The sequence below is a fragment of the Oenanthe melanoleuca genome, chromosome Z (genome assembly GCF_029582105.1).
Source record: "Oenanthe melanoleuca isolate GR-GAL-2019-014 chromosome Z, OMel1.0, whole genome shotgun sequence".
In the NCBI taxonomy this organism is placed as follows: Eukaryota; Metazoa; Chordata; class Aves; order Passeriformes; family Muscicapidae; genus Oenanthe; species Oenanthe melanoleuca.
This window is the reverse complement of record NC_079362.1, coordinates 43,209,085-43,235,273: the sequence shown is the minus strand read 5'-3', so window position 1 is coordinate 43,235,273 and position 26,189 is coordinate 43,209,085. Positions and strand designations below refer to the sequence as shown.

The following is a 26,189-nucleotide window of genomic DNA, read 5'->3' as shown; positions in this document are numbered from 1 at the left end:
TTTAGCTAATTTGACCAAGTTAAGTAGAGCACTGTGGTATGAAGATACATGTACACCTCTTGTGTATTGCTAACAGTGTGTTCTTTATTCCTACTGGTAGTTGCTTTCCCTGGAGAAGTATGGTGCACTATTACTGTGTTGTGTCAGTTGATCTGCAAGTGAATTTTTAAAGTGCTTGCGTTTTTTTATGAACCATATATTAATCCCTGTTCACAAGAAGGAAGAGCAAGCACTGGAAAGAAATGTTGAGTGAAATTAGGATGGCTGTTAATAATGATGCATCCCACTTTACTTGCAGGTTGTTTGCATCCGTTCTACATGGAATGCTCTGTCACCAAAGCTGAGTTGTGATACAAGACCACTCATTTTAAAAGCACTGAATGAATTGTTTTCCCTGGTTCCCTCATTAACAGTGAATACAAATGAATTTGAGGTATGTACTTAGGGCCTTTCTTTTAGTATATCTTTGTATATAATTTTCACATAAGCCTGCTTGATTCTGATAAAATTGCATACACTGCGTGGTTCAGATTAGTCAGATGCACGTTTCATGCAGTTCCACTGTTTTCACTTGCATTAGTGAGGCCTGGGAAATAGATGGGAAATTCCTTTGTGAGGTTTATCCATGGTTTCCCTCTCATGGAATGTGAGGACATGTGAATATGTCTGAAATTCAGTGCTGCACACCTTTCACTTTCATAGCTCAATGTATGTTGATGTGACAGTAAGTTGTTTCAGGTAAGTGCCTCTATTTCAACTGCTTATTTGGTCAAATAAAACATAAATGCATATTTCCTTTGCTTTTGTAGAAATTCAAAGCTCAAGTTATCAGCTTCCTTTGGAACAATACTCAGAACGAAGTAAGTGATATAATTGAAAACCTTAATTTCTTATGTCAGCAACAGGATATTAAATTTTGTACTTTTCTGTCAAGACATTGTCATTAATCTTATTTCCTAATAAGGTTTTGTTCCTGTTGCTTAACACTGTTTCTGAAGCAAAGTACTATATGTAAAAGGTGGTAACTGAAGGTTCTAACTTCTGCCATTTCCAAGGAGAATTACAAGCAAACTCTGCACTCAAAACTCCTGGAGGCAGTTTTGGGCACCTCAGTATAAGAAAGATATTGAACTATTAGAGAGCAAGAAAAGCCACAAAGATGGCAAAGGGCCTTGACGGGAAGGTGTATGAGGAGTGGCTGCAATTGCTTGTTCTGTTCAGCCTGGAGAAGAGGAGTCTAAGAACAGACCTCATTGTAGTCTTCAACTTCCTCACAAGGGGAAGAGGAGTAACCAGGCACTGTTCTCTGCTCTGTGGTGACCAGTGACAGGACTTGAGAGAATGGTCTGAAGTGGTGTCAGGGGAGGTTTAGGTTAGATATTAGAAAAAAAGATTCTTCCCCCAGAGGGTGGTTGGGCTCTGGAACAGCTCCCCAGGGAAGTGGTCACGGCAGCAGCCTGACAGAGCTCAGGAAGCATTTGGACCATGCTCTCAGGCACACGGTGTGACTCTTGGGGATGTGCAGGGCCAGAAATTGGACCCAATGATCTTTCATGGGTGCCTTCCAACTCACTGTATTTTGTGATTCTGTGAAAGTAGTTTGACTTCCTCTGGAAAATTTCAGCCTTAACATGGTGAAGCATTCTTGACAAAGATGCTGCTATGACACCTAATTCAGTTCATTTGTGGAGTTTTGTAATGCAGTGGGAATGTTGCACTATCATCACCAGGGGGCTGGTGGAAGTAGTGTATTTTAGTTTAAGACTAGGACTTCCATCAGCCTATTTCAGTGAACTGTTTAGCCCCATGGTTAATCCCAGATTAACAGATTAGACAGCTAAGTACCATGCAGCCACTTTTTACTCCCCTTTCTTGTGGTGGAATGGGGAGGAGAACTGGAAAAAGACCCCATGGATAGAGACAAGAACGGGTTAATAGGTGAAATAAAGTAACTGTGTAATGATAAAAACAACAAAAATAACAATAACAATAGTAATGATAAAGAAAGGAGGTATAACAAAAAGACAGAGAGGAATAAAAACTCAATTACAAACAAGTGTTGCACAATACAATTGCTCACCATCCACTGAGGGATGCTCAGTCCATCCCTGAGCAGTAACGGGTACCCTCTGGCCAGCTTCCATGAGTTTATGTACTAGGCATAAAGTTCTGTGATATGGTATATCCCTTTGGTCAGGTCATCTGTCTTGGCCATGCTCCCTCTGAGCATTTTGTGCAACAGTGTACTGGCACAGGAAGCTGAAAAGTCTTTGATTTAGAGTAAGCACTTTATAGTAGCAGCTAAAACATCAATATGATATCAACATTATTCTCATATCTTGGATATTTCTACCGGAAGTAGAATGCTCAGAATGCTTGCTATCAAGCCTAGATAATTTGTCTTGCTACTTTTCATTGTGTATATAAAAAGTAAGCAATTGAGAGTTGAGAGTAAGCCTCAGGAAAATATTGTTGAACTCTTTTTCAGCATTTACTCGTTACTTGATAAGCTCTTTGAATGTGGAGTTTCCAGTAGGTAGCAATACTATATGCTGTGTTTGTGATCTTTTTTTTTCTTCCTGTTAATTTTCTAGGATGCCCTTGTAGCCATTTCAGCCTATAAATCACTCTCATCATTTGATTCTGAAGAACACACAATTCTTCATCTTCCTGGACAGGTAGCCATGTTATATGTTTGATAGTAAGCACATCTGACACTTCCATCTGACATAGGTTATATCCTCTTGAAAGAGAAACCAGTCCTTATGCCTTCTCTGCCAGAAATTCAGGAAAGCCTCCTGAAGGAATACAAGCTCCTGCTGGTGACATGAGATGATGTCATGTGTGATTGGCAAAGCCAAGTCTTATGAAAAGGGAAAGGCACAAATGAAACGTAAGGCTAAGCAGTCAGAAGGTAGTTTTTCTTATTTTTGTTATTAAATTAGTAGCTTTTTTTTGGAAGCAGATTTGCTTTTTATGCTCTTCTTTTAGTGCTTGCATTTGGGTTTTGTTACTAAGCAGCTCTTGTGATTGCTGTTTCTTCCATTGCAGTCACACATTTTTTTCCTCAAGGCAGGCACATCAGTTTGAAAAGCAGGTGCAATTTTTGGAATTAGGCTGAAAAGTTTCCCTGTGTTTTTGTTGTGAACTTCTAGAGCATAACATTTTAATTTTTTGTCAATAAAGGCAGTCAGGAATGAGTTGAGATACTTACTAAAAGGCTTTCAGCAAAAGGCTGTTAAACTCTGAAACTCCTGATTAGATAACTCAGTAACCTGACAGAATGAAAGGTACAAGGAGATGAACATAAGGTCATCTATGTAATTTTTTTATATTATATGAGAGACTAGGTAGTACTCAGTAGTCTACTGGTACTTCATGGAATAGTGAATCCTATGGCTTTATAGTAAAAGTTTTATTTACTACTTTATTATATGATAGGCTCCATTCATGTGTTGTAATTGGCTGTTACGAAAAGGCTGGAATATGCAACTTTAAAATTAAAAAAAACATACTTTATATAAATCTGTGAGAAGAGTTTAACATAAACCTTGCAAATGAAAAATGTGTTTTACATAGAAGACCACAGGATAGAATAAGGGAAAGACTAGGTCTTTCACAGTAGTACCTAGTTTTGTATTACTAATGCAGTTACTTTATAGTCGTATTACTGGTGCAGTAATTTACTGAAAGTGAGTGACTATGTTTTAATTGAAAGCAATGTAAATATGTTGTAGTTTTTCATATTCCAAAAACTAATGTGTAAAAGTAGAATCTAGCAAAAATGTTTTATTTATATAAAAGTGCCAATATAAAACATTGTTGAACTGAAGAAGATTCAGGGTGAAAGTTTTATGAATATTAGTTCAATTGTAAGCATCAAGATTAATTTTATTATTACAGATATGTATTTGCACTGTGATTTTTACCAACCAGTGTTGCCTTTCAGTCAAGTAGAAGAAAAGCTTTAATTCATTAAACTTCAAATTTATGAAATGGAGTGAAAATAAGGAAATGGGGAACTTTTCATATTTAGTTGGTATTTTTGGCACTTGGAAAATGACTAGTAATGTGGACTTGGGATTTTTGTGCTGACATTTAATTTTTTTTTAAATCTTCCAGGCACGACCAGTTGACTCATTGGAAGAGATAGACATGAATGAAGATGAAGAGGATCAGGAATCAAATCTATTTGTTCCAGGTTCTTCATATATCAAGCTGTTGTGTCTAACACCAGCTGCTGTTTTAGGAGGTATGATATATCCACTGTTTAGGGTCACTTTGCAAATATGGAATCATATATCAGTGATGTGGGTCTTTTAGAATGGAGTGTCATGTTAAAGTGCAGCCCTCCTATTTTTCATTAACAAATGATGGGAGAAAATGTGAAGTAAAAAATAAAGGCCACAACCCATTTCTAGGAAGATGCTGTGGCAGAGGTCCAGATGGTGGGAAGAAAATGTTTATAATTAAAAATTATTTACCCATCCTAAAGGGAAAGCCAGTTCTTTATTATTTACTTCAAGTACTCATTGTTTCATCACAGTGACTTCAGTAGGGAGGACTGAACAGGTGTTTCTAAAGGCACTTGATTACTTTCAGAATTGCTCATTATCTTACAGTTACAAGATTTGAGATATTGTGCCAGGATATAGACACTGTTAATTCATTTTTTGTAGAATACGTGGGATCTTCATGTGTGATTGCAGGCTGTAAACATTGCCATGAGATAGTAGGTGGTGTTTTGTAGTATTTTCTCCCAATGAGGGTTTGTAAAAGAATCCATTCATCAAACTCTGCATGCACGGCATCTGGAGTGCGTGCAGCCTAACCTAGAGAGTCCTAACTGTTAAATCCTGGAAGCTTTGTCGAGGAGAATGACATAACCTATCAATGAAAGAGAGTGATGTATCTTGACAGAAGCCTCAATCTGTGTACTGAATGCTGAGATAGCCAACTTTCTAGGAAGACGGGAAATCAAAATGAAATTTAAAGTGAACAGACTGAATTCAGAGATGCAGCAACTACAGACTGGTATCAAAAGAGTTGAATCCAAACATTCACTGAGCAGTTTCTCCCTCAGAGGTGTCTTCTAACATTGTTAGTTAACAGAGTCCAGAGCACTTGAGCAAAAGCTTTAGTGACTAGCTGGAGTGGTTGTTGAGAGTGAATTGCTTCACCAGGAGAGTGTAAATCTGGATTAATGAGGCAATGTTCAAGACAGGCCAACAGCCACAGAGTCCCTATTCTATGGGAGTTGAATCTGTGTCATCTCATTTGCTGGAATTCTAGTGGTACATGTTACTGAGATTAATAACATGTAACCACTTACATGGAGCATTGGAAAGTGGAGCTTTAGGTAGTATTTTGTCTCAAACTCCTTTAAAACTGGTTTGTCACATCAGTTTTCTATTGTTTTTATGTATTAGATTCCCAGGATATCAGAAGGGGTATTACAGGCTTAGTTTTTAATTTCGATAGTTTTTCATTCTGTGTGCCTGAGGCTTTTTTCAAACCTGGTAGTCAGAGAACTAGAAATAATTAATAAAAAATCTATAAGCCTGATATTGTTGTTGTTAGTAATAGTGGTAGTATCCTTACTGCAAAGGAGATTATGATAATGATGATAGCAGCAACAACAATAATAATAATAAAAATATTGTTAATGTGATGCTAGTTACCTTTGTTTTATCTTCAGATTAATTTCAGTCATTGAAATACTGTATTTGTTGCACATCTAGTTGTTTTGCTAAATTTATCCAGACTTTGTAGTTTGAGTTATATTTGTCAGTCTAGAGCCTTGGATTGTCCTCTGCCTGAAGAATTGCATCTGAATGGCTTATATTTATGTCTTTTGGCATAACCAGCAAATGTAGTCATATGACAGCAGTAATAAGGGGTCTCCATCAATGTGAATGTTTTCCAACAGAGAAATAGCTACCTCTTTCAGCAAATTTCTTCCATATTGTTCTAGCCATCCTAAAAAAAAGTTTTTATAAAAAGTCTAGAGCAGGTAGGTGGATAGAGTATTCATGTCAACAAACTCCAATAAAATTGAAAAGTCAAGGGTTGAAGACTAAGGCTTAGCGTTTCTGTCTGTATCATGCAGAGAAAATTGCTGACTGCATTCTGTGGGTTTTGTTAGAAGGATATTGGCATTACAGGCCAAAGAAAAAAAATCCCAAGATGCAGGTGTCCTTCCTGACATGCTAGAAAAATGGGATTTAGACTCCTCTATGTGTCCTGTCAACCATGTGCAGTTGTTACTGTTATTGTTATAGCAATCAAAGAAGGTAATCAACAGCTCATGGAATAGTTAAGGCTGTATTTCTTTCCAACTTTAGATATACCTATGTCAGTTTTGAATAGAGTGGCTTTATACTGGAACTTCCTCAGATTTCTTGTTTCTAGCAAGTTCCCATGATTTTCAGCAATGCTGTTTCCAACTTCATAGGCACAATGCTCAAGGAAAAAAAAATCCTCAGATATAGATGTTCTTCCTTCCCATGTTACAACATCAGATTTAGACAGCTGCTCTATGAAGTGGAAAAGAAGTCCTGGTGTTATTCTGGGCTTTCCAGGGTTAGTTTTGTGTCTCATTGATCAACTTCTCACATTCCCTTTCCTCTCACTTCATTGCATTGCACTTCAAGCATTTGAAGAGTTTGCAACATCACTTGTGAAACAGGAGATGACCAACATGCCCCGTGCTGTGTATCATTCTGCCTTAAGAGGAGGGACCACACGCTCAGACCAGGGGAAGACAGTGGCAGGTGTTCCAAACTTTTTGCTGAAAATGTATGAGAGGAACAAGCAACCAGGCATGACGCCAGGCCTTGCAGGTAAGCTGCCACTTTCTTGAAGTAGACAAGTATGTATGTTTTGACCCAAAGATTTCTAAGAATCTGAAGGTGAATCAACTTAAGAAATGATGTTTTATGCCCCTTAAAGTATGCTTGAATATTCTTTTGAATTGTTGGCTTTATTAAGTTAACCTTACTTTGCTTTGGGTTCTCCCTTGACTCTGAGTGAGTGTTGGCATTGAACTTTGTGTTCCCCTTCCCTCCCTCTTCCAGCTGGCATGTTGCTGTGTTTCGACCTCCCAGTCCACATGGGCAAGGATGGTAAGCCTATTAATCGATTTCTGGCCAGCAGGGGCCGCAGTTTCCAGCAAATGTTGGTTGCCCTCATTCATGAGGTAAGTTGCTGCTGGCTTTTCTTCACTTTTCAGAGCTATTATACTTCCTTCCCTGCTTTACTATCTCTTGTTTATGCTCATTGGGTGTTGGTATCAGCTAGTGATGGCACGTAATCAAAATTAACTGAAGTTGTGAGGGACAGCTAGAATCATAGAATGATCAAGTTTGATCATTAGCTTGCCACCATGGTCACCCACTCTCACTAACTTGAATTTAACATGTAAATACTTTTTCTTTTAAGTGCTCACTGCTGAAATGCCTCTTCTGAAAATCAGAACAGGTGACTTTTGCCTTTTTCTGTCTTGCGAACTGCTATTCATATATGCCTGATACTTGCCATGTGTGACTAGTTGTAGGTGAATAGCAGGCCTGAACAATGAGGCGGTTCTATGGGGAAACAATATCTACACCTTGCTAAGAATTGACATTTTTTTCTCTCTCTTAAATGTTCCAGCTTCCTGACCTAATAGGCTTGTGCCACCAAAACCATGCAGTTACCTTGGTGTGGTTTTAGAAAAATGACATGAAAAAATGGAAATTTTTATGGAAAATAAAGTGTTTGTAATGAATACCTAAGTTCATCTTTGAAAATTTTGGACAACAGTAAAAAAAAAATAAAAATAGTTCAACTGGATCCAGGGAAATGGGAGTTCCTTTCCCAACTTTATGCCAAAGGGACCAACTTTTAACACAAGTGGAAGTGTGCTAAACTTTTTCAAAGTTCCTAAAATATTTATATTAATACAGTCATTTTGCATTTCTGTAGGAGCTGCTTACATGCATCTGAGGGGATGATCGGGGTCCTGATTTTGTTTTGTGACTGTTACTCAGATGTGAGGCATATCTGCTGTGAAGTTCCATGATGCTACTAAAATCACTGATATCAAGCACTCAGTTATGAAATAAGTATGGCACAAGGTTTGAGTAGGAAGGTTGTGTGTGCAGATTTTGGAAAGTTTTCTGCGTGCAAACTGAAAGTCTGACACTAGAATACAAGTGTGTGCCACGGATAATGTATAGTGACTACGTTCTGATCCTGTGGTGCACCCACATGGCTTCCTCCCAGCTTTGCTCTCAGGTCCTGCTTCAGCATATTCACACTGTTTGCTGGTTAACTCCCTCAGTCTTTCTGGGAGAAGCAAACCAGTTCCCTCTCTAACAAGCCTGTCTGCAGCCTAGTTTTCCTGAAGTTCCAGTCAAATGATGTAAATACGTGCCATGGTGTAGTTGGCTGCTTCTGGCTAGTACAGCTCTGTACCATCTCTCAAATGCTTTTGTGCTAGCATACAGATATAACTTCTGCTTTCAATATAACATCTTAATAATTTTGGTCTTTCAGGACTAAAAAGGCACAAAAAATACATATCATATGGCCACATGTCTTATGGCCACAGGCACACCACATGGATCCCACTGGAAGTTAGGCCAGGTGTACAAGGACAAAAGCCAGTCTGCATCAGGTGGACTGGAGTATTGAAATCCATCCGTGGCTGTTTATCATGAAGTCAGTGTCAATGGGATTATGAAGTCCTAGAAGAAACTAGAAAACTCACCCTTGAACAGATATCTGACCCTGTATGCAACTTTAGCCATCTTGATATCTTTGCTAATAAAGAATGAAAGCAGAAACTGAAGATAATAACCCTCGTTATCACAGGACTGTAAATTAATAAATGTTTTTTAACTATTTGGAAGCTCCAGTGGAGGGCACTAGGGAAAGTCCACAGGGATATTTCGTCTGTCAGAGGAACAAATTCAGATTAATGAGTTAGGAATGAAACATGCGCTTCCATAGTACCCAGAAGGAAAAGCTCTGCACTGTATGTAATTACTTCATTCAGAGAGACTTGAGTTCTGTGACAGAGGTTCTGAAAAAAAACCATGTTTAATTATATTATCATAGAAGACACATATGAAAGTTTTATATCAGTAAAATTATAGTGGAATGAAGATCAGTTCTGAGCTTTGTTTTAAACACTTGCCTGTTGCCCTAAAGCATCAAATTAAATTCTGGTAAAAAATACTTGTGTGTACTAACAGTAATTATAAAATCCAGCAGCATATCAAATATTGACTTTTCTTGTGTGAACAAGCTACCTTCATAGAAATACAACCTTAAAATGGGGTGCTGGACAAAATATAGCAGTTTAATTCTGGTGAATGTGGTGAGCTGTATCAAGTTAGTGAATGACTGAAGACAAATATTTTACCAAGTCTCTCAGTATTTTACCAAGTTGATTGATTCAAGATGTAAAACTAAAAATAAATCCAAATACGTTTCTATTTTAAACCTAAACACAATTGACTATCTTCAGTCAAAGCTAAATGCACCCTTTTAGCGAAAATCTCCATCTAAAAAAACTTTGATCTAAAAAATCAATATTTCTGTTTTCAGTTTACACAGCCTTAAGAGTCAAAGTTTATTCTTGCATTTTTCCCTTTGTACATAGAGACAGGGTGGTCAGCAAAGAGTTGTTTGGGCCTTTGGCTAGGTGAGAAGCAAGTCCCTGGACTCATCAAACTAAATTTCATGCTTTAATGTTTGTTTCATCCTCAGTATTCTTCTGGGGAATAGAGTTTCACAGTAGAGACAGGGAGGTGCAAGGCTAAGCTATAAAACTGCCAAATTGGTGGAAGAAAATTGGGTTGGTAGGACCTAGGCCCATCTTATTCTTGCAGTCCTTTAGGAATTAATGTGTTCTTGCAAAGTCATCACTTCACAGTTCAACACATCACATTAAGCATATGTTTTAGGAGTTTAGATTAGAATGTCGCTTTTTTGCTACTGCTTTGACTCATTATTTTGGGAGACAGAAGAAGTTGTAGGGGTTAATCCTTATAGTGACATTTTAAGTAAGGAATGTTCTGTTAAAAAGAAGTCTTAGAGCTGCCTTTGAAGCACTGAGGTCTGTGTAAAGCTCTGAATAAAGTCTGAGGTTGATGTAAGCATCAAGAAAATGCGATTAGTTGGAGATAGCAGGTATCTATTTATTTTACCTTGAAAAATCTCTAGCAGTTGACATTTTCATAGTTAGGACTAAACAATCACCACCATACTGGGATAATAACATTTTTATGTCTTCAGTGGTTAGATCTATGTTTATAGCTATAAAATATGAACCTACACGTTGTGTGTCTGTCTGTATGCACAGTTGGCATTATTGCACATAGATTTTGGCAACTTGAGCAAGGTGAGGAGCATGAAAATACCTGTTTCATTTTTATGAGATTCTTTATGTGTGAAACTGTGATGCCTGGTATGCTGCTGCCAAAAAAAAGAGTTATATGACATTTCTATGTAGAGGAAGGATTTTTTTCTTGTATGTTGAAAAGTCTTTAAAACATATAAATAAAAAATACCTGGGTTTAGCTGCCATTCAAATTGTACAGTAACAGCAGCAAAAAGATAATTTACTATTCAACTTTAATAAGACATACTTATTCTATCACCTAGGTGCTATTCTAGCTGAGGAATTGGATGCATCTGTGATATCTGTCAGCAGGATCAGATTAAGATGCAGGAGGGTTTTTCTGATGTTCCTTGAATGGGTATTTCACACAAAGAAGAAAATAGGTTCAGTAAACTGTGGTATGTTTCAAATGCTGGCTGTATTGCTCTTTAGTGGTCACTGGGGCGTTGAAAAAGGAAGATCATCATCCCCCTGTAACTAGGGATGTGCTGATTGATTATTAAACAGAGATTGTCAGCCTCTCTCTGAGGGGTCATGTAAGTTACTGTAGTCACAGTGGTCAGAATATAGACCGTGAGTTTTCTTTTTTCCTATGGCTGCCTGGAGCACACTGTTCAAGTCTCCAAATACTGCTTCTGACTGTTTCAGGTTTTGCAATTAATGCTTCACAGAAATTCATAGGAATAATTTCTTATCAGATTCCCTTAATCTGTTGTGAAAACAGTTGAGGATGAATAGTCATGTATGTTCACATCATGTACCAGATATTTTGATGGTTCTATTCATGTGTGTTTTGGGTTAGAGTTACTAGGCTTTCTGCTAGCTATCCATATTTTTGTTCTTTAGTGTGGGTGAAGAGAGAACAGTTCATCCTGCATGCAGGAAGCACAGAGGCAGACTGCTAGTGGCAGACCAGTGTGGTAGATGGTGGCTTTGGCACTCTTGAACTGGTGCAATTTGTAGGGCTTTTTTTAAATGCAGAATGGTCTTGCCTTTGCATATTTCTCAATATCCAAGTGCTTTCAATGTGTTGGAAATAGCACAAGGTGGTTTTTCCTATTTATGAGTCATATTTGCAGGCACAATTGCAAAGTTGAGTTGCAGAGGTGAGTTATGCAGTATTAAATACTTCCCTACAAGTAATAATCATGTTAGGCACTCTGTCTACTCATGGAAGAACTGTTCCCTGCATATTTTTTAAAGTGAGTTCAATTAGGTGTGCTGTGATGACATGCATCTTTGAAAAGTAAAGTGAAAAGCTCCCTCTGTGCTTTTCTTTCCTGGTTTGGTGTTGATGTAATCAAGATACTCAAGATTTTATTCAAACCTTGTATGTGAAGTAACTTAAGATGATAATTGGATTTTCTGGAGCACAATTCATTGTAGTATATTCTTGTGTGCCTAGATGGATGAAGTTCTGAATATGAACTAGTGTGTGCTGGTTTCTGCTGCTGAATTTACTGAGCGTATTTCATCCATTGATAAAACAATAGGCAGAAATTAAGTTTCTGACGGATTTTTTTTTCTTGTCCTCCTACTGAGGAAAAGAAGGATGTTTTTTCTCACAAAGAAATATTAGGGGGTGGATTTGGAAGTATATGCATGTAAGTATATTAAAAAGAGCCTCAAAGCAAAATTTAAAATTAAAAGAGAGGCTGTTTCTTGATACAGATACGTTAGGCTAGCCTTATTTATGAAATGACTGAGGTGGCACTTTATATGTCGCATATGTGAGCAGGGCATTTAAATACATGCCTAAACCTTTCACTGACGTAAAGGTGTTGTCCCAAATACATACAGGAGTAGTATCTCCTGTGGTTTGCCCACATTACCTATCTTGCATTTTGACCAACATGTTCTATGATTTTGTGTCTTCTCAGGCAGATATGTCCTTCTTAAGCATCAGTTGACAGGCTCAGGTTACTAGCTTCAAGCTCATGCCATTTCTTACTGCCTCAGATATCAGGTTGCAGGTCTTCCTTGAAAACTGCTTGTCTGCTTCGTCTGGCCAAGTAATGTTCCTAAGAAAAACCCTGCATTGGTGAGGCAGTGTTCCACAAGCACTCGTCCTCAGTTCTCAGTTCCCTTGACCCTCTCATTCCCTGCACTTCCCCACCCAGACAGTATGTACTTACAGATAAATTGTGCACTTAAAAACAATCAGAAGTTCACTTATCACCTTTGCCTGTGGTTGCTACCACACTTAGTGTAGTTGTTGTTACCCTTGGTATCCAGTGATAGACAAGTAAAGGCTACTGGTTTCCTATACTGAAGTAGCAGGTTGCAGTACTGCTTATATGAAAATCTTCAGCACTATGTCCAGTCATTTTCGGTTATAGATGAATTTTGAGTGTTCTTTGTTATATAAAGATGTTCAGTTTCCTCTTTCTTCTTCATATTCCACATACATACAAAAGTTTACTGCCACGAAGAGAGTTAATCAATGAAAAGCACTTCAGCAGTTCTATTGTCGTCAAATACATCCACAAATTTTAGGTGTTCCTTATAGACCATGTTGTCTAGTTGCTTGAAACATCACAAGATGCCTAAAGCTTTGTAATTAATTCCTGCATGAATACCTGCAGTATTTCACAGGCCTGCTTTTGTTATCTTCCACAAGTGTGGATTGCATGGTAAACTTAAAAAATCACTACAAGACCAGTTAAACCTGAATCACAGAATCATTTAGGTTGGAGAAGACCTCATTGGGGCAAATCTTTGACCAGTCACCACCTTCTCAACTAGACCATAGCACTAAGTGCCACGTTCAGACATTTCTTGAACACCTTCAGGGATGGTGAATACACCACCTCCTTGGACAGTTCCAGTGCTTAACAGCTTTTTACATTAAGAAATTTCTCCTGATGTCCAGCCTGAGCCTTCCCCGGCACAGTTTGAACTATGTACTCTTGTCCTGTCCCTAACTGGGAGAAAAGGCCAATCCCCACCTGGCTACCCCCTCCTTTCAGGTGGTTGTAGACAGCAATAAGGTCCCGATGACTCTCCTTTTCTCCACGCTACACAGCCCCAGCTCCCTCAGCCAGTCTTCACAGGATTTGTGCTCCAGATGCTTCACCAGCTCTGCTGTCCTTCTCTGGACACAGTCCAGCACCTCAGTGTTCTACCTAAAGTAAGGGGCCCAGAAATTAAGACAGGATTCTAGATGTGGTCTCCCCAGTGCCAAGGACACAGAGATGATCACTGCCCTATTTGTGCTGGCCACACTATTGCTAATCCAGGCCAGGATGCCATTGGCCTTCTTGGCCACCTGGGCATGCACTGGCTCATGTTTAGCTGTCTGTTGACCAGCAGAATTCTAAATAGTCCAATGCACAAGTTTAAAATAGTTTCAGAGTAGAGGCAGAGACTAGACTTGCTGCAGATTCCTCAGGAACCCAAGGAAACCAATTCTAACTGGAACCTTGACTGCTCATAAACTTTTGGAGGAATTGATGAGCAGAGATGCGAAGGAGCTGTGAATATAATTTTAACTATAAGGAAGGACTAGTGTTCATGAGTCAGTATTAAGATGAGATTTCCATTTTTTACTACAGGTCATATCTTTATTGTCTGCAAGATGGAGTGTGTTATTTTTTTTTCATTGACTTTTAGAATGCTTTTATTTGTATAGGATTATTAGTACTTACTCACAAGTCTTTCAGGTTCACTGAAAGCAGTGGGCTTTTGGAACTTTAGGACAGTCCTTTGTTTTTTGTTATAAAATCCAAGTGAAGAAAGAATACTGACTACTTTTTGTAGATCATTTGGGGCATAAAATAGAGGTGAATAAGAAGGAAGACTCAGGAAAATAATGATACAAGGGAAGGTCAGTTATTTATCTTGGTTAACAATTCTGCTTTTAGAAACATCTGAGATCTTCACAAACTATGAAGAATCATTTGCTAGTGCTGCTAAGTGTTGTGTTTATTGCCTTATACGATTCCACTGTCTCTCTGGGATCAATTATTTGTTGCACTACCTGAAGCAACCACTTTTGACTGGCCTGGGTAATGAAGTTGCAAGTAACTTGGTGTGGGTAAAATTGGAAAGAAGAATAAAGCACATGATCATTTTAGTTTCCTACAGCCATGTGTAATGGCCTGTGGAAATGAGTGAATGGTTGTCTGTAAATCATAGACTGGAGGAGATAGATTCTGCATATGTTTGACTTAATGTAACTGTTTCTAACCTTTCTTGTGTGTTGCACAGGTTAATATTCAGCCTTCTGAATGGCACCACTCCATACTGCTGCCACAGACCTGGTTAGGATTTATGAGTCGAACCTACAGTGCAGTCCTGCAGGTAATTTTGAGGTGTATAATATTGTGGACATTAAAGCTTATTCAAGTGGTATGGATTTTAATTTTACCCGCAAGAAAGCTCATACAAGTTTTAAAAAAGTAAAGCTTGAGGTGCTTAATTATAGCATTTATAAAAAATAAATAAAACTGAGTCTTCAATTCCTGACAGCACAGTCTGGGACACTTTGTAGAAGGGCAGTTTCTGTTTACAGGTTCATGCAGGTTTGTTCATGTGTCAACTTGCAGAGTGTGTCAATTTTTAAAATTTTTAAAAGATTAAATTTTAGCTGGAGCTCTAACCTATTGCTTGGGTAGGAAGTTTGAAATAGTAGTACCGCAAAGGAGACAGAAGCTATCAAGGAATGATTCATTAAAACTAACTTCCCTTTAGTCAGCATGTAATCCTGCTACACTCTGAGAGGCTCCTCTTTCAATTTTTTCAACCCTATCTAATGATTAGGAAATACTTTAAATTTTCTCTTTCGTTAGGTTAGCTGATCTGGTATCTAGACTGATGTAGTATAATTTGATTTTCAACATGAAAATTTTCTAAAAAAGGTTTAGCAAAGAGCTTCCTTCTTGAATGCTCTCTTTGTGCTATTAGAGGTGCTTATTTGTTTGTATTTCCAGGCCACATCAGCTGTTTTCAGCATGAGCAGCTCAGGTTGCTGAGCAAATTCTAGAAGCTTTGACCGCTCATTGTTTTGCTGTGCAGCAAAACATACACTTCTCTCACATTTTCAAAACAATTTTTATCTGGACCGTCAACAAAATGTGAGATCCTAAACCAAGCCAGTCCCATTACAAAACAAGCAGCAGCTAGTCAGATTGAAGATTTAGGTCTTGGGGGACATAGTCATTTGCATTTAATTACTTTCCTATTTTGTTTACCTTCAAGGCAAGATTTCACAAGGAGCTTAGCATGTACCAGATTTTTTTCTAAAGGATCTGTATGATTTCTTTCCATTTTGCTGGACAGTAGAGCCTGTGTTTACTGCTTCGTACTTAATCCTCATGCTTTTGTAGTACATGTCATCAGAGGTGACCAAAAGAGACTACAGTATAATATGAGTAGTCTGGATAGTACATAATTCAGTGTTTCTGAACTGCTATACTGCCTTCTTTTTAGTCAATGTGTTGTATGTACTATTTTAATCCCTGTGGAGGATCACCTTTTGAGTGAGACCTGGATTCTCATGATTTAATGTGCTATATTTTCACTATATACTTTCACCCCCAAACTACAAGCATTCAATACCAGAAAAACACAGCATATGTGCCTGTATTTTTTCATTTAAGGCTTAATAACCTGCTAAGGAGCAGTAGACAACCTCAACAAGTTAAGTGATAGTTCTCTCAGTTGGAGACAGAATGCTAAAACAAAGCTGCACAAAGCTGTTCCCTATCACCTCTTTAAATGTACAGAAAAAAGGGTGTTGGAAATCACAGGGAGGTCAGAGTTACGTAAAGTAAAAGAATGAGGAATTCTGCCTTAAGTAGAGCATCAAGAAAGCGATGTTTTGCTGTTAGAATCCATTTTAGCTAGCAGGCTTCAGAAGCTCACTCCCTGCTTGTTGTAGCCTTTCCCAATGGAACCTGGCCCTGCATGTATTAGATATGAGATGCCTCAGTATTTGTGGTCATTTATGCTATCCGTAGTTTGTTTTTTTTACTCAGAACAAAAAATTGTGGATTCTTCCCCTTAATACATTGTATATTACAGTGGGATCCCATATGCAAAGCAGTCGAGGTAACTTATGAGCTAGCCCTTACATTAGATTACATGCATTACCTGAGTATTCTGTGGAGAAATCTTACAATGTAAGTAAGTCTTAAGATATAAGATCCATTTATGACATTTTTTGCAATTCTGCAGGGGAGGCAGGCAGAGCTGGAGATGCAGTTAAAACATGGAAAAGAGAATCCTGAAGAGGTGCAGTACAAACAATTTACAGCCTGGCTATGGTAAGGAAGTGCCTATGTGCTTCTGATCACTTGTAACAGCAAGTAAGGGGACAGAGGAGGACAAGGTTTCAAAGCCTTTAATTCTGCAAGTTTGAAGACTGTATGAGCACTAATGAAAAAAACCCACAACAAAACAACGAACAACCACCAGATACAGTGGCCATGGAGGGAGAGGGGAGTGGAGGGGAAAGAAAGATTATTGGGTAACTGTAAGGATTTCCATATGGATGGGTTCACAGGTACCTTCCCTTCTACAGACTCTGAAAACTTCATAGGGTGAGCAGTTGGAAAGAGTGAAAGAATTCAGGTGTTTATAGGATGTTAGATGAGAAGGGTTATGCAAAGATAAAAACTTCCTCCTTGGGAGTTTAATGAGCTGTTTCACTGAAACAGAAAGAAATGCAGATCACAATCTGATGGATGTCATGGTGGACTGATGGTAACTTGGCATTATTGAGTGTAAGGATTTGTTTAAAAGTAAGCACATGAGGCCCACCCTGATCCATATCCTCCACTAATTCTGTTTCAGTCAGGTGAGAAGTGTCTCAGTCTGTCAGGATTTAGCTATGTATATGCATGGCCAGGGGAAGAAGGTGGGAAGTAGAAGGCTTCACAAGAGAAAAAACTACTTTTCCATGGACAGTATAAATATCTGGTGTTGTGCTTGTTCATAAGTATATTGGAAAGCCAAAATGCTTTTTGTCTGTTTCAATCAAAAAGATATGTTACTAAGTTCCACTCAAGAGGAATTCAGAATTTGTGTCTGTTTTATTCCAGCTAATTCTGGCATAGAGGCTTGCATTGTAAGGTCCAAAATGCCACAGAGCTGTAGTAAAGATCCTTTATTAAAGATGGATCTCTTTCTTGATAGGATATAAAAAGGCCTGTAGCAATGTTGCTTTTTTAGATTTCTCCTGAAAGAATTTCTGCTCTGTATTTCCTAAGTGGTGGTAATGTAAGCAATATCAAAAATGAACAGAATTCTCTTTACCAGGAAAGAAATCAAAGCAGTAAATGAACTGGAGCCCAGTAGTTGCTTTAGTTTCTTTTCCAGTTCACAATTATTTGCTTGGTTCCTCAGGGCCCTTACTTCAGTAGGGCCATTAAACATTTTTGTTGCTCACTGAGGTTAACCCAATTGTGGACAATGTGGTATAAACTTGTGTTAATCCTTTATTGGATAAGTTTGCAAACTTTTTGTGCAATTTTACATTGGTATTTACCAAGTTGTAAATGCTTCTAGAGGGGTGGCTTTGAAACTGTGCAAAAGCAGTGTGATTATGAAGGAAAATCTGGGTAGGTTTCTACAAAAGCTTGAGTGTAACTCAGTCTTATAACATACAGCCCTGTTTTAGGAAGCATACATTTTCAGTCTAAAATTGTCTTCTTCTGAAGAATGACATTCATGGCCATGCTAGAATTGTATGTTTTAAATAAAGTATCTCTCTCCTCATCCACACCTTTCAGTGTAGGAGATTGCATCTCTGCTTCAGTCTTGATATGAATACAAAACTAAACAATTGAAAACAAGTAGCCTGTTAATAAATAAACAGTACAGTTCACTACAGTAATGTGTAAGAAATTTTAACCACTCCTATGGCTTAAATAAATCAATTCAGGTTTATATACCATGTCATAGCATAAATGCCTGTAAGTGGTTTCCGGAAATATTGTAAGTGTTGAATAAATTGTGATGCTTGTCCTTTATAAAACATTCAGATTTCATTATGCTATAAGATAGCACAATGATCTGGAAACTTACGTGTTTGATGTGCTCAAAAAGCATATTTATGGCTCTTGCATGAACTAGCATTTTACAAAAGGTGTTATTAAGTCTTATAAGGGTCCTTTATAAAATACTGGGAGTGCACGTGAGCATGAAGAAACTTGTGGTGGTGCATAGATTTCTTGCAGATGAAATGCTTGTAATTATTTTGTGCTAAATCTTCTAAATCACTGATACAGTTGTTAACCTAGAATAGACACATGTAAGGCAGAAGAGGAATTTAGCTGAGTTCATGCTATACTATAATGAACATAGTGTAAATTCTTTCTGTTCTCTTGCAGGGTCAGAGATATGTTGACTGATGTCATCAAAGGTGCTTCCAAGTAAGAACTTCTAAGTTACTATAGATGATGTTTTTTTCCCATATTTTCAATAAAGAAGGGGAGACTCCTCCTTTTCCTCTTAGATCTTGTTAAGATGATTTTCATTAAATTTGAAGCATCCAGGTTTCATGAATGTCTAGATTTAGAAGTTTCTCTCTGAGGTACATAATGAAATGTAGCCTTTTAGAAGCTGATGATCAAATCAGCAAAGGTTCTATGCATAGATTAGGAAATTATTTAAGACAAAAGATACTGAGAGACTTCAAAGAACTTAACTAAGTACCTTGCTGTAATTCTTTGCAAATACCTCTCATCTGAGAGGAGATAGTTTCTCTATTCCAAATGATGGCATTTCACTAAGACTCGTGTTTCTTGTTTTAAAAAGCTAAATAGAAATCCTGAAAATACTTTTACTGTGATAATGATATCTTTGGATCTGGAATAAATGCCAGATTGGCAGTGTAGGTATATTTTTACAGCAGTCAAGGAAGTTTTTAGAACTGGCCTGTAAGTGGTCTAATATGCCATATTCACAGATTCACAATAAAACAACATAAGAAAGTTCCATCAGGATTATATTGCAGTATGTTTTTCTGGTAATACTAGAATATCAGTGTACTTCCTTATAAAAAATTGAACACAGTTATGTTTTCCTTCTTTTTTGTCAGTGGCAAATTTTCTTTCTTGGTTTCCTTAAAGGTTTACACTGTCATAGAAGTTAGTACTCTTTGAATCCTGTCGTTTTCCATGATGTTAGTGTTTTTGTAGTGTAGGGAAATAATTCAAAACTTTTTTTTAAGCTAATACTTCAATAATGGCTGCTCTGCCCAGTCTTTTCTTGCTGTTGCAATGGAGTGGCATCTGCCTCTCTAGCATTCTCTGTTTGAAGGTGGTTTTGTTTTGCCCTCTATGGAAGTGGTACTAGCTAAGACCAGCTGTTGCATTTCTGTAGTGCTACTTGCTCTGCAGGGTAGCAGTCTTTATTATAGTGGAAGAAAGCTTCTGTTTTTATACAACTTTGTGTGTGCTAGTGTTTATATAAAAGACAGACAACAAAAAAAAAAAAAAGACTGAGACACTTCTCTCCTCCATTCTTTCTCTAATTCCTGAAGATGAAATGTAACAGATTTCTGCTCAGCTAGAAGAGAGCTCAATGAAGTTGCTAGGTGCAAAGGCCTTCCCTCCTGGAATACCTGTAGCATAACTTTTCTGCTTTGAGATATATGTTTTGTTGCCAGCATCTTTATTATATTTCTTAACTGTTTGCCTTTTTCTGTTCAGAGACAGCCCAGTGGTGAAAGGAAACTCTATTTTTGCATTAACTGGCCTTGCAGTTGCTGTAGCCAAATATGAAAGCAGCCTTTCTTCAGACACTGAAGGGTTGCCTGAGGTGAGTGAATCTGGAAGAGGGTCCCTTCTCTTAGTGGAATACAGAAAAGTAATATGACCAGGCATTTGGGGGGCTGGTAAGTGGATGTGAAGTACTTCACATTTTCAAGTTCAAATTTCACCATACTCCATACACCATATGACGAATGCCATCTGTCAGATGCTGTGATCTACACAGAAGCAGGTAGAGTGTGTATGTGCCCTGTCACAAGAAGCATAATATCTAACTCATATATTTGACCATTTTGACAGATGAGATAGAGGTCACTCTAGGGACACTGAAAGCCAGCCAAGCTCTTTTTTCATGATTTCATAATTTTTGGCTCCACTGAATAGTATTTGATCAAAAGTAGTGTCTGGAGAGTCAGCATTGACTAGTAAATGATGTTACTTACGCTGCATAGGAATGACAAAATAGTCTCATTTATGATGGATCACAGCTGGAACATCAGCAGTTGAATTTGATTTAAGAAACAATAATGACTATTTTGGTTTGATTTTTATAGGCTGAACCTGACTTTATTCCTATGAAACACTGGATTTCCATGGTCACAGAGACCCTCTTGAGTATTGTGAATAGCCGCTACCAGCCTAAAGGTCAGGTCTTCCCGTGGTTCTATCAGGTATGTGCTGTGCTACTAAAGGCAAGACAGTGTATCTGTATTTCATACCTGGACTTCTAATCATGAGTTTCCTGGTTCTGTTTGAGTTTTAGTAGTTGGAATAGGAAAATCAAAACTTTTGTTACTCTTGTTCTTTTTTTTTCATTGTGCTTTCAGTTTATATTTGTGTTTGCCTGAAGTTTTTTGTCTTTATTATTGAAATGGTAAAAGCCACGGTCAAGGAATGTCAGATTTCAATACATCCGTGCTGCTGTTTGCTCTATAAGTGTTTATTTTAAATTCCTCAAATGCTGAGTGTTACTGCCTGGAAAGGAGTAAGAGAATAAAAATACTCTCTTTTGTGTTTTCCTAGAAATCCTATTCAGGTGAAAATACTGCTAGTATTATAGCTCGATCCTGTGCAGCCACAGCTTTGTCTCTCCTGGTGCCAATTTTCATTGTATCATGCAAAGAGAAGATTGAAGAGGTCCTGAGTATGCTGACTGACAGGTTACCTGGGAAACCAAATGCTGATGAGTCTCAAGCTGTTCAAATCCACATGGGTCTTGGTTTGGGAATGTTCATCTCACGTTTGTATGAAGAAAAAGTCAGGTGAGAACTACTGTATTTAATGTAGTTGCAAAAATAACTTCCTTTTTCTGCATATGGCCTTAAGCTCTGAGGAATTAAAGTCATAGGCAAATAATTCTTGTGATGTTTTTTAAAAGGTGGCTCTTACTATCAGTCTTCTCCCACCCACTTTAGCTCCCTCCAGACCTATCCTAGGTATTTTGATATTCTTTCAGGATGAATTACTAATTTTCATCATATCTTAAGGTACAAAGTGCAAAGCAGTCAGCTAGAAGAGCAGCACATACGCTTTCAAATGGGATTAGTTACTCTGGAAGACACAACTGTAAAATAATGGACAGTTCTCATTGGTTCATTTGTAAGTGGCACTCTGGATATGGGGCAGTGTTCACTTACATCATCTGAGTTACACATGCGAGGATGGAGCTACAACGGAAGTAGTGTAATGAACTGTCTTTAAAGCATGCTGTTGGCAGCACAGAAGTGTTCTGAAGTTGTTAGAAAATGACTCCTTTTCAGAAAGGCTGGCCTCAGTTGCAAATTTCTGGTGATTCCAGAGAAATTAAGAAGTAGATTTGGCTCCAGTTTCCTAATTGCTACGGATTTTGTCTTCGTGTATACCCATAAAAAAGGTTTAATTATTACACAACCATAGGTACCAAACAGATTTGATAGTTTGGCAGTTGTTAATTTGCACAGTGAAGCGAATGTTTCCAAGGCAAGTGCTTTTGTTAAAACTGAAGTATTGCTGAGTTCTAATCTTCATGCTTTGGCATCTTGATGCCTTGCTGCCACTGGCTTAGCCACATAATTTGGGAATGGACGTTTAGTCAGTGGGAAAACTGAGCTACATACAAGCACTAAAAGACTCTTAAAGAGAATGAAATTACATCAGCCCGGTATTTTGGAGTATGTTAATCAATATTTTGGGATTTGTGTTTGTTTTATTTCTGTGGTGAGGGGTGTTAAGTGAATACATTTGTCTAACCATAGTTTTTCTCTTCATTGCCCTGCATGATTTGAAAGCCTAATCTTACACATTCTTCAAAGCATTGTCTTGCAACAAATCAATACTCATAGGGATGTAGCTATAGCTTGTATCAGATCATAGAGCTAGTTTCCATGAAAGATACTCTGTTCGTTAAGAAAATGTAGTACATGTTTTATAAGAGGAGTCTGTGTATATTTGTGGAGCCGAGATGTAAACGCTTCTTTATTTATCAGTAAGTTAGACAATGAGGTGGAGAGAGATTGACAGAGCTAATAGTGTGAAATGTCACAAATGTTCAGCTTATAAATAGTTACAGATCTAGCTGAGATAATGTTTTATCAGGTACCTCCTCCCACTGTCAGGCATTGGATTTTTGTTTTTTTTCTGTTTTGGTTTGGTAGTGATATACCTGGTCAACAGATGAACTTGGTTCTCATTAAGTCCTTGGATGTGTTGGAGGACTGCTGCTTTCACACCAATCTGGAGTACAAGTGAGTTTCCTTTATTACTGATGATACTTTATTTTGAACTCTACCTTTTCAATTCACACTTTCTTCCTTTTTCCTTTCAGAAAAGACTAGCATAAGGAGACAACCCGTTCTTAGTACTTCCATACAATCACTAGCCAGGCAGGCTGGAAAGGCCCTTTGGAGGGTCACATGCTCCCTAAAACAGAATCAGTTACAGACTTGGTCTACATTGCTTAAGTTTTTATAGTCAGGATTTGAAACTCCTAAGACCATAAAAGACGTGTCAGTTGCCATGAGACAACAAACATAGCATGGCACCATGTTTCTTCCACAGTTGTTATTTCTCTTTTAAGTCAGGGAAGGAACCACAGTATCTTGAGCAGCTCAGTGTGAGTGCATAAGGTTTTCTTTGATTTTGAGCATTACTCTGCCCAGTGCATCCCTGTTCAAAAGAAACAGCAATAATTCCCATTTGCCTTTGCCCTCCTTTCTCCAGTGCACTTTCTGAAAAGCTCTGAGGAGTCACAGCTGTGCACCATTGGGCTGTGAACCTGTATAGCTCAGTGAGGATTTCTTTTGCCTTTTGAGTGGCACAGGGTGAGACAGATAGTACACAGGACTGTACCAGCTGCACCCCTTTGTGATGCCTATTGCTGCTGCTTTGTGCAGCCTGTTGCTGCAGATCAAAGCCTCAGAGAAGAGCCAAGCCAGACGTCTCTGGCAGCAAGAGGTTGCCAGCAGAATATGAAACAATGGCAAGCAAGAGAAGGAAAATTGAAGAGAGAATAGTTTTTTGTGCTGGCTATGGTTTTTAAAGGTTAGGAGGAAGTTGGTGTCTAATATGAGTTATCTCTGTGATAAGAGAGATGTAAAGCAAAGATGTAATGTAAAGCTGTAAATATTGCAGAGTTGTCCAAATTTTGCATTTCTACACTTTTAATCTGCTGTTCCAAAGGAAGGTCCTTTCCAGGCTTTTCATCCAGGCATGATCAGCTGTGAGGTATGAGCTTTTTCACTGGTGTTTACCTCTGCTAAAACAGTGATTTTCTTTTTCACTGAGAACAGGCTGACAGTGTTTTGGGCATAGGTCTGCTGAGCAGTGCATGTGTGGGATAGTGCACAGTGCAGTTACAGCAGTGAGCTGTTTGGGCTCAGGCTGCGCCCAGTGGAAGGCAGAACTCCCTGCAGCCTCATGCTCTGGCAGTAAAACACTTAAAATGTGCTGGGAAGTCTGAGATATCATGTAGATGAAAAATACCTAAATACTAATTTTATGTAGCTCACAAATAAGGTAGCCAAGTGAGAGCAATTGTTAGTTACAAATAGGGTAGGAGAAAAGCTGAAGTTTTATTCTTGCTTTAGTCTCCAATTATGTTTTAAGTCTTTACTAACAGTGAATAACATAAAATACTATAGCTATAATGAGAAATTCCATTTTCTTTCTATGTAGTTTTGTAAATGAGCAGTAGTGTAAACTTGAATTTAGAACTCTTGTTCTAAATGTCATTGTTGGCTATTCATGAATTCAGATATACCAGTTACTTTAAAAGATTTGTTTGATCTTTGCTGGAAAAAAAAAAGCCACTCCCAAGATACCCCTGCATGTATTTTAGCCATGCTCAATCATCCTTAATCCACAGTTACTGGAAAACATTATCGTAAGAATATGACTGAAGGTATTCTCAGATGTTTCTTTTTTTACCTAGCTGAGTAAAAGCAGCAGCTCTTGCCATTTTTAAGTTGGATAGGAGAAGCTTAGGAGAATGTGTAAGGTCCTAATCGTGTTCATTTGACTACTTGCTGCCTTGCTACAAGCGGTGTTAGGGAGATGTGCAAAGGGGAAAAACAACCATCTACAGGTAAGAGCTATTGTGGATGTGTACTGACGAGGGATCACCTTTAGAGCAGTAAGTGTCTTAGTATCTTATGATGGAAGCCAGAACTGTTTGGAAGTTTTCTGACAAAACTGATGACTAGGAACCTGTTATGGGAGCACACATGCAGGATTTAGCAAAAGATCTTTGGTCCAGAATGGAATTTCTGATGAAATCTGAAAAAGAGGTGGAGACCGTTGAGATGTTTGTGCCAGCTGCCCTGTTAAATTGTGTCCTTTGAAACTATGTTCTTGTTGCAGTTTTAAGTATCCTCAGCATCAAACAGTTAGCTATGCTGGATATGTCTGCCATGGTGAAGCTGCTTCACTGTAGTTAGTACATACAGGTTAGAATGTACATCTGACCATTCCTGTTAAGAAATGCAGGTGAATACCTTAGTCTCAACAGCTATCTTAGCAGCTCTCTGGTTTAATCACTAATTTCATTACTTTTACAAATGTAACAACTCTTGGAGGAGTCTGACAGCAGCAGATGCTAATGCACCCAGTGAACCTGCAATTAGTATGTTTAACTGGGAGTTCCTAGTTTATACTGTCAGGACAAATTGCACATTGAAATTTGGATCCATACTTTCTTCGTACTAGTTTATGGCACTTGTTGTTGGAGCTGCTGGTTCTTCAGAGGCAGAAAGATTAATGAGGCTGTATGTGTAGGGCTTATTTTTAAATACATATTTTCTTCTTATGCTCTTCTTTCATTTGGTGTTTCCTGAAAAAGATGGGTGAAATAAAAAACATTTGCAAAATTGACTGTGGTAATAAATTATCTACAGGGCTAGTTATCAGGCAAGGCCAGAGGTCTTCTTCCCCACAAACTTTGTTGGAGTTTAAAGGGAGTTCAGAGCAGCTAAAACATACATAATCCTTTCTCTTTTGTTTTCTCTTAAAGCACTGGATGTATTTTAGGAGTAGGACTTGTTCTTTCATTTATGAGTCACAGTAGCCAAACAGAATCACGAGTGCATGTTTCTGCTTCATTGCGAAAACTCTGCAAATACCTGGAGAGCAGTGAGGACCAAAGCAGAGGAGTCCAGGAGGTATGACCTATTTTATCACAAATTGTAAAATCTTCCTTTTATTGTGTTGCCGCCCTTTAATAACTATAGTCTTTTTGCTGCAACTTTTATCTGTGGTACCGGAAGGCCTGATTTCTACTTTTTCTTTCACAATATATGGGTTTGTGTTTGCTGGGAAGAAAAAGTTATAATAACGGGCAATAATAAGAAAAGAAAAATGTGTAATGCTGTACAGACATTAAGAAACTGCCTCAAAATATAATAGCTATGATCTTTTAAAGGTGTTCTTTAATTCCTTAACCCCAAATTGAATTGTTGAAAGTTGGATCATGGGTAACTATGGATATGGGTCTCTTATAAACTATTGTTTACTACTCATCTGATCTACTCAAAGCTGACAGCAAGTTACTCTCAGAGAGAACTTAAATACTAATACTTCCTCCTTCTGTATACTTCTTTTAAATTTGGTGT

General features: G+C 38.1%; 1 protein-coding gene across 2 annotated transcripts in view; it reads left to right on the top strand.

Annotated features, from left to right (window-relative positions):
* FOCAD (focadhesin) overlaps positions 1-26,189 on the top strand; it is a 91,562-nt gene that overhangs the window by 48,226 nt on the left and 17,147 nt on the right. For both annotated transcript variants that reach the window (XM_056513723.1, XM_056513722.1), the window contains 14 exons: positions 299-433; positions 810-860; positions 2,595-2,678; positions 4,123-4,252; positions 6,654-6,842; positions 7,077-7,198; positions 14,600-14,692; positions 16,568-16,656; positions 18,724-18,765; positions 20,047-20,155; positions 20,661-20,777; positions 21,130-21,368; positions 22,740-22,829; positions 25,592-25,739. In XM_056513723.1, coding sequence (XP_056369698.1) covers positions 299-433; positions 810-860; positions 2,595-2,678; positions 4,123-4,252; positions 6,654-6,842; positions 7,077-7,198; positions 14,600-14,692; positions 16,568-16,656; positions 18,724-18,765; positions 20,047-20,155; positions 20,661-20,777; positions 21,130-21,368; positions 22,740-22,829; positions 25,592-25,739 — 1,638 coding nt within the window. The remainder of the gene's footprint in view (positions 1-298; positions 434-809; positions 861-2,594; positions 2,679-4,122; positions 4,253-6,653; positions 6,843-7,076; positions 7,199-14,599; positions 14,693-16,567; positions 16,657-18,723; positions 18,766-20,046; positions 20,156-20,660; positions 20,778-21,129; positions 21,369-22,739; positions 22,830-25,591; positions 25,740-26,189) is intronic.